At 39.6% G+C, this 8551-nt stretch overlaps 1 protein-coding gene across 2 annotated transcripts in view; it reads right to left on the bottom strand.

Annotated features, from left to right (window-relative positions):
• LRIG2 (leucine-rich repeats and immunoglobulin-like domains 2) overlaps window positions 1–8551 on the bottom strand; it is a 113292-nt gene that overhangs the window by 7591 nt on the left and 97150 nt on the right. Inside the window, exons 12-16 of one of the 2 annotated variants that reach the window (XM_006763023.2) lie at window positions 4898–5061; window positions 4119–4439; window positions 2866–3147; window positions 1196–1645; window positions 427–589 (exon numbers count right to left, since the gene is read on the bottom strand). In XM_006763023.2, the coding sequence (XP_006763086.1) occupies window positions 427–589; window positions 1196–1645; window positions 2866–3147; window positions 4119–4439; window positions 4898–5061 (1380 nt within the window). Of the gene's footprint in view, window positions 1–222; window positions 590–1195; window positions 1646–2865; window positions 3148–4118; window positions 4440–4897; window positions 5062–8551 lie in introns of those variants that run through there. The other variant, XM_006763022.2, reaches the window with a different exon arrangement.

Below are 8551 nucleotides of genomic sequence, written 5' to 3'. Positions count from 1 at the left end.
ATGTGAATTTGATGAGAGAACATTTCATCTCTCTGATATATGCTGGAAAACATCATCACCGTGTAAACTTTAGCGACTATATACCTGTCAGCAGGAGAAACAAACCTCCCTGAACATGGTCTGAAGGATGGTCACGCCTGAGACCAGATAAAAGACACCGAAAAAACACTTCCAGAGCTTCTCCTTCCCATAGTCACACTGGTTACTATGTGGGAGACTGCTGGGTAGTACTCTCAATCCCATTAGGATGTGTTTCTCCTGTCAGGTGCCTTTCTTCTCTGTTTAAGACTTTAGTCAATTTTTATCCTATTTTGCATGGGGCCAAATGTTTTGAGTATCTCTTTTAAAATACTGCTTCAGGTTAAAGGGCAAAACTAGACACTAAAAAATAAACTCAAGCGGGTAGGGCTGCAATGTAAGCGTAACGAAGAGTCATTACCATCAGTGCCTTTGTGTAAATATCCATTGGCAGGAGGCATGAGCTGCTGATGACTGCCTGCCTCAGAGTTGCTGTAGCCTTCCTGTGGCTCAGACAGAGTTCCTTGGGAAGACAAGTAGCTGGGAATGTCTGCAGGCAGGTTAAGCTCCTCTGCAAAAGAGAAATCTGCATGTAACTCACAAATAAAGCTAGGCAGTTTAAGCCAATGCCTAGAAGACCACTGTATAAATGTGTTCCACTTGGATTCTATTGGCCAGGAAAATGTTTTATGTATACCTAGGAACTTAAAATTTCCCCTGAAATTTCTCACTAGAATTTCCCCTAAAATCATCTCACTAGACTTCTTCTCAAAGCTTCATTGTAATAGTATTACCAAGAGGAACAAAACCTAAAGTCAGAAATCTTATCTGTGGGTACTTTCACAGTCTATGGCTGCAACTCCTCCCACAGAATTTCAGAGTGAGGAGTATGAAAGACTGATCAGTCATAAGGGCTCCTCTTCCCCACAGAGAAACTACAATGGAAATGAGCTGTAGGCATTAGAAAAAGAAGAGTAAACTTGTAAGGGAGTGTCCACAAATTCTTAAAACTATTTATTAAAGAGGTTCTGTTATATCAAGGAAACTAGATATTTTAACAGAAAAACTCTTCCTTCTACCACATACTAGTATAAAGTAACAAAGTTCCCCAATTTTTATATTTTACATTAAATCCTGATTCAAGTACAAGCCAAAGGTGTCAACTGGTCCCACTCACCTGTGTTCGTAATACTATAGTCTTCATTTTTCCTTCTCATGTGGTAAATAACAATGACCCAGATCAAAGAGGTGCCCACAACACAGCAGACCACAACAATGATGACAATGCCAACTGTGGTCCAGCCATCGTCTTCATGCCCAATGCTACTCTGGGAAGAGTCACAATTTGGGGATGAGATGACATTTAGGTAAATGTGACCACGTTCTGTTCCCAGAGTGTTAGACATAATGCAGGTGTATTTCCCCGCATCTTCCAGCCCAGCATCTACAATGATGAGAAGCTGGTTGGCTGCAGCAAAGAAGTGCCGTTCTGTCACCAGCAGTGGTCCATCATCTTTGGTCCAGTTGAGGCGAGGGGCAGGGCTCCCTCCAGCTATGCACTGTAACACTGCAGTTTCACCTCGGGTTACTGTCTTGTCCTCCAGGGGTCTAATAAATGAGGGCGTCTCTAAGAGAGAGATTATATAAAAATCATATTAAGCAATTTTATCCCTTAAATCCTATTGGATTAATGAGGTGAAAATGAAATAGGCAATTTCTTATGCTCATGGAAGGATTACAAGTTAGTATTTCAGAAAAGCAAAAGTCTCAAAAAAATCTAAATCTTATCTCAGTAATTCCACCTTGGGCAAGCTATCCTAAGCTAAGGAATTCAAAAATTTCTACACAAAGATATTTATTATAAAATTAGTTGTAATTTCTAAAATAAAGGGAAAAATTTAAAAACCTAGCAGGAAAATGATTAATTAAATTACAGTACACAGCCACATGATATTCTATGAAGACCAATAGTATTAACCCTGTGATAAATATTAAGTGGAAAAAAGCAGGTATATATAACTACATAAAAATGAGTTTAAAAAGAAGTCCAGAATATGACAAAATATTTAACAACTGTTTGAGTGACTTTCCCTCCTTTATTCTAATTTTCTATGTAGCTAATGTTTTTAAACACAATAAACTTATTTTTTTATTATACAAATAAATAACACAAACCAACAAACTTAAAAACCTTAACATCTAAGGGAATATAGAACTAAAAATAGAATTTCCCGGAGAGTAAAGTCCATGAAGAAAAGCATTGTCATAAGAAGAAACAGGCCTGTCAGGAGAAATCTTTAGGGGAAAGACATTTTACAGAGCATAAAATTAAAAGGAGCACAGTGGATGGAAAACAGGAAATCTAACTAGAGGACAGGTCATTCTGTCTGTATTTTAAAAAATTCTAAATGACATGGAGGGAAAACAAACTATCTCAAGTTCCCTATAAAATAACTGAAACTCATGTGTATGAAGCAGGCACCATACAGAGGGAGATATAATAGAATACACTTAGGGCCTTGAATTTTCATTTCATGTGGTAAACCTCTCTAAATTCGCCCTCAGCATTCCCCCCGATTTCAGCTACCTGAACCACTAATGCCCTAGTACAGTGCGATTGAAACTTCGTGGCCACACTGAAGGGGCCAAAGAGCCGTATGTGGCTCGGGAGCCGCGGTTTGCCGACCACGGCCCTAGGCTGACATAACCCTGCATAAACTGACAAAACAAGGTGATGCGATGTAAGGATCACAGCTGAAATATCAGACTTTTCTTGTCATTAAGACCGAGATTAGGTCCCTAATAAAAAGGCTCCTACAAAGCTGGGACCCACGACAATAAACATACCTAACACTGTGAGTGAGGCATTTGCTGAGAGACCTCCTGCTATGTTTTGGGCCATGCAGCTGTAGATCCCCATGTCTTCTATCTTCACGTTTGCGATGAAGAAGACATCGTCCTCGGGCATGACATGCATTCGTCTTTCTCGGGCTGCAGGAAAGTCAGTCCCGCCATCTTTCTGCCAGGAAATCTGAGGTGCAGGGTGCCCTTCTGCAGCACATTCTAATCTGGCCATGGCACCGGTGCGAATAGTTAGATCCATTGGGGTTTTCAGAAATGAAGGCATCTCTGTTCCAAGAAAGATCACCAAGAAAAAGTGGGTGAGGGAAAACACACACCAACAGGGAGAACCTGTTAGGCCAAATGACAACTGTCTCATCATGCTGCATTTCTTAAGGAAGACATGCTCTCTGGACTGACAGTAAAAGCAACTTCAGAGGCCACCTTTTCTCTCAACCTGGAATATCTGCAGCACAGTGATGACTCACCCTTTTAGAGTACATGACACACCTCCCTCTCCCCCATCAGATGGCCACAAACCTTTCTGAACCCCGTATTTTAGAACCTGGTATTTACCGACTTCCTTACTTAAGAGACTAAACGGTGCTTCTCACACTAACCTCTATAGTGCTGTCAAAGGAACTCTATGATAAAAAAAATTATGCCTTCAAAAATCTCATAAAACAACACACAAGCAAAACGTAAGTATATCTTTTGAGTGCACAGTCTAAAATGTTGTAGTTATTCAATCTAATGGGCAATAAATAGATCAAGCTATTTTGGAGAAGTTTTTTATAGCCACAGTGAAGACAGCATTAATTTCAACAATGGTTGTGTGTGACTATATTAAGACAATGATGATGATCATTGGACCTAGAAATGTGCTAAATACTCCGCTATTGAAAGGCCCTGTGAATAATGCCAGGAATAAATTTCATAGTTCTCAAAAAAGAATTACGGTCTGGGAAGAAAATGGAGAATTTCAAAAGAATTTTTTCAAAAGCATAAATAACAGTGAAAGCAGCTTCTCTCCTGGGGACATGGAATTCACATTTACCCCTCAACCAATGACCAATTAGGGATAGGAAATGGACAAACTGACAATCCAGTCTATACATGATCACAATCCTAAAGACAGAAACAGTAAGATCCTCCTCAAATGTCAGGTTTCGCCTCATTTTCTTGAGTCAAATGGTTCAAAATGGAATGTGGAAAATCCTCCCAACTACAGAAAACTATCAGGGTACATAATTCCTTACCATTCACCGTCAGTTTGGCTTTATAAGAATAATTAGAACCAAAGTGATTGGTAACGATGCACTGGTATTTTCCTTCATCTGTGAAATTCACATTGAAAAGATGTAAGACACTAGTATATTCCAGAGCTTCTCCAGCTTGCTGTTGAAAACGCACAAAATTCTCAATGTCAGCATCATACAGGATTTCACTGTCTTTGCGCCACACAGTAGACATGGGTGAATCACTGCTGCTCACTGCAGAGCACGTCAGAGTCACGTTCACACCTCTGAGAGCAACTGTGGTTTCAGGATGTCTTCTTATCTGTGGCTTGAGAAAATCATCTAAGGGAAAATAATAGGGCAGGAGACAAGTCAGTTGTTTATTTTGCTTCTACAAATTCAATTTTAAAACAAATAATGTAAAATTGTGTGTTCTGTTTACAAGATGGCATATTAAGATTGAAAGAGACTACAGAGCTAGAATCCAATGCCTCGTTTGAAGATGGAAGAATGAGGCCCAAAAGGTCAAATGACTTGCTCAGAGGCATGTAAGTCAGTAGCAGAGCCTGGACCAGAACCCAGGTTTTCAAACTTCAGGGTTTAGCACTCTTCCCACTATCCCTTACTGACACTTATGCCTGGAATGTACTTCCTAAGCATTAGCAATTAATGAGAATAAAAGAAAAACATATATTAAAATTTCAAGACAAGTTCTTAATCCTATAACCATCTTTATAAAAAATGCTATTGTTAAGATATAAGTGTGTAATACAGAAAATTTAAAAGACAAAAATACGAACCACAGACAAAATCTTTCAGATCCACATTCAGGATGCTCTGCCCTGCTAGCCACTCGGGGTGTGCACAAGTTGCATTTACGGAATGTTGAAAGTTATTATCAACGAGCCATTGAAGCAGCCACTTCAAATGGCAGTCACAGAGCAAACTGTTTGTGTTCAGAATCCTGTAGAAACAAAGAGGAGAAAAAGTACTTTTTACTTTTCATTCTAAGTTTCTTCAAGCATTAAAAGCTGACTAGGTACCTATGCATTTTTCTTGCCAAAATAATGTTTAACCTGAGTCTAACCATGAGAAAACAAATTGAGAAGGTCAGCCTGAATTCCTCAAATACTGTCAGTGTCATGAAAGATACTAATGGGGAGGAGGGGGGAATGGATAGGGGCCGTTTTAGACTAAAGGAGACTACAGAACCATCACAACAAAATAAAACGAGTGATCCTTGACTGGAAAAATAAATCTACAAAGAACATTTTCTGACACTGGGGAAATTTGAGTATGAACTGCATATTAGGTATTATTTTATCAATGTTAATTTCACTGGGTGTGACAACAGTGCTGTGGTAATGTAGGAAAAGATCCTTGTTTGTAGGAAATACATGCTGACTGATATCTAGAAGTGAACTGTCATGATGTTTCCAACTTACTTTCAAATGGTTTAGCAAAATTGCAGTGTGTATGTATATGTATCTATCTGTGTGTGTGTGGAGAGATAGACAGACAAAGATGTAATGGGAGAGAGAGAGAGGAGAGGGTGAGAGAGAGAAATAGATAACAAATTTAGCAAAAAGTTAATAATTGGTGAATCTAGGTAAAGGGTATTTGAATGTTCCTTTACCTTTCTTTAAATCTTAAAGGTTTAAAATTCCCCCAGAAAAGTTTAGGAAAAAAAGCTTTATATGTTGGAGCATAAACACATCTTTGTTGTGGAGGATATAATTTTTTCAAATTACTTCATCAAGACTGAACACACTTCAGCCTGTGGCAATGTGTGCTATAACTTAAACTAAGAAACTTTGAAAAATCAATCATTTGTGGTCTATAATAGGCCTATAAAACATACAGTGTGGGGCAAAAGTAGCTAAAGTTTTGAGTGTGTGAAACAAAACTTATTCTTATATTATTTATTATTATTTGTACTATAACTGTTAACCTACTTTTGCCCACCCTGTATATAAAAAAAAAAAAAAAATCAGTGTTTTCTTTTAATGGTCCCTCATTTACTTTTAAAGTTTGGTGTAAAGTACCAAAGATCTGATTCCAAAGAAGTTTCAGTCTTTAAGGATATATCAAAAGCCATGTTTTACCAAGGATAATTTTAATTATGCAGGCCAAAAGTTACCTTATGCACCCTGTATATAATTCTTAGGTTACATTCATTCATTCATTCATTCATTCAATCATAGAGAAATACTGAAGCCTACAACATGCCAGATATTATAGGCTGTGGGAATATATCCTTCACAGAGCTTTTGTATTTAAGCCAAGCAAAAAACAAATAAATGCAAGTATAATGTCAGAAAGTAAGTGCTATCAAGAAAAACAAAGCTAGGCAATGACCCTGAGACAGCAGCTACCAGTTTAGGTAGAAAGGTCAGGGAAAGGTTCTTTGAAGAAATGACATTTGGACGACGACCCAAGGAGAGTGACAGCAAATAGCAAAAAGACCTGTGGTTAAGGGTGTCACAGACAGAGGAAACTGAGGGATGGTGACAGAATGAGGTCAGAGAGCTGGACAGGGAGAGCCAGTCCATGCAAGTGCTTTATAAACTGAGAACCTGAGTTGTTTTTTTCCTTGTGTGTGATGGGAAGCCACTGGACGGTTAAGAACAGAGGCACGATGTCTGATTTACGGTTCCTTAGGTATAAACTGGACCCATGAGGCCTGGACTAATTCCGCTACTTACATTAGGCAAGATACTGCATGTCTCCAAAATCTGTTTCTATCTCTGGAAAATGGGACTGAAAGTGCCTACCTCAAAAACAATTTTAAATAAAGTATTTAGCACAGTGCCTGGCCACAGAAACCACTGAATTCACTTTAGTTCCCTTCACTTCTATTTCTCTGCATCTTTCTACCCTTGGCATGCTAACGGACCCTGCCCACGTGTGCCTAAGAGAGTACCCGGCATTCTCTCAGTATGTGGATAGATAGATAGATACCAAAACATTGGCAGTCCTTGTCTTTAAGTAGTAGGGATTTGGGATCTTTCTCTCCCTTTTGGTTTAACGGTACTTTCTAATTTTTCTACCATGATAATTTCAATTTATATGCAACTCTCCCCTCAAATTTTCACAAAGTATTGTAAACAATATCAAAAAAATGTAGAGTTTTAAATAAGTGTTTATGTAAAAAGTATTATAAATATGACTTAGATTTAAAGTAACCATACTCCAAAAGGTGGCAGGTTCAATTCCCGGTCAGGGCACATACCCAGGTTGCAGGTTCCATCCCTGGTCTGGGCATGTGCAGGAGGCAACAGATCTATTTCTCTCTCTTTCTCCTGCCTTCCCTTCTTCCCCATCCCCCACTCCTTCCTCTCTCTAAAATCAATTTTAAAAAATTAAATAACCAAAACTTCTCAGTAAAAAAAGCTCTATTATAGTTCCTGCATTAGCAATTTGTTCAAATCAATTCCCATATTACTAAAATGACTCTCTGAAGAATGAACTATAATATGTGCTTTCATCTACTACCTAAATTACATTTTGAACTGAGCTCATATACAAGAATTAAAAAAAAGAAAAAAAAGGCCACTTAAAAAATTCTGGCAGAAAATAACTAATGATAATTACCATAACATTTTATTTTTAATATTATTTATTCAATATTTTCAATGTGCCAGGCTCTGTGCTGAGCATCTCAAAACTCTCCCAAGTTTACTAATGTTTTGGGGGACGAGAAGGGAGGGGTCCTAATTCCTCATGACCTATAAGGTGCTACATCCTACATGTCCTGGCTCTTGTTTATTAACTCCCTGACCTCGTCTCCTCCCACTCCTCCCCTGCTCGTCATCCAGCCACACCAGTGTCAAGCACAAGAAGCAAGCTCCTACCTTAGGGCCTTTTCAATTGCTCTTCCCTGTGCCTGGATGCCCTCTGGCCAGATTTCAATGGTTTGCCATTTCATCCCTGGCTCAAATGCTGTTATCTTCAGAAAGCCTTTTCTCTCTACTTCATATAAAATAGCAATCCCTGCCACTCTACATACCTTTGACCCAGCTTTCTTTTCATCAGAACATTTATTACCTGATAATATAATACACTAGAGGCCTGGTGCACGAGATTCATGCACTGAGGGTGAGGAGGTCCCTCAGCCTGGCCTGCGCCCTCTCTCATAGTCCAGCTTGAGGGATGTCCACCTGCTGGCTTAGGCCCGGTCCCCCTGGGGCTAAGCTGACAGTCGGAAATCACTCTTGTAGTCCGGGGCTCTCACAGTCCAGGACCCATCGCTCCTTACTGCCCGCCTGCAGCAGAAGCGGGAGAAGCTCCCACCACTGCCACTGTGCATGCCAGCCGTGAGCCTGGCTTATGGCTGAGCGGCGCTCCCCCTGTGGGAGTGCACTGACTACCAGGGAGCAGCTCCTGTATGGAGCGTCTGCCCCCTGGTGGTCAGTGTGCGTCATAGCAACTAGTCTTCCCCCGTTCAGTTGATG

The sequence above is a fragment of the Myotis davidii genome, unplaced genomic scaffold (assembly GCF_000327345.1).
Source record: "Myotis davidii unplaced genomic scaffold, ASM32734v1 scaffold217, whole genome shotgun sequence".
Taxonomy (NCBI): Eukaryota; Metazoa; Chordata; class Mammalia; order Chiroptera; family Vespertilionidae; genus Myotis; species Myotis davidii.
This window is presented reverse-complemented; position numbering and strand designations above follow the sequence as displayed.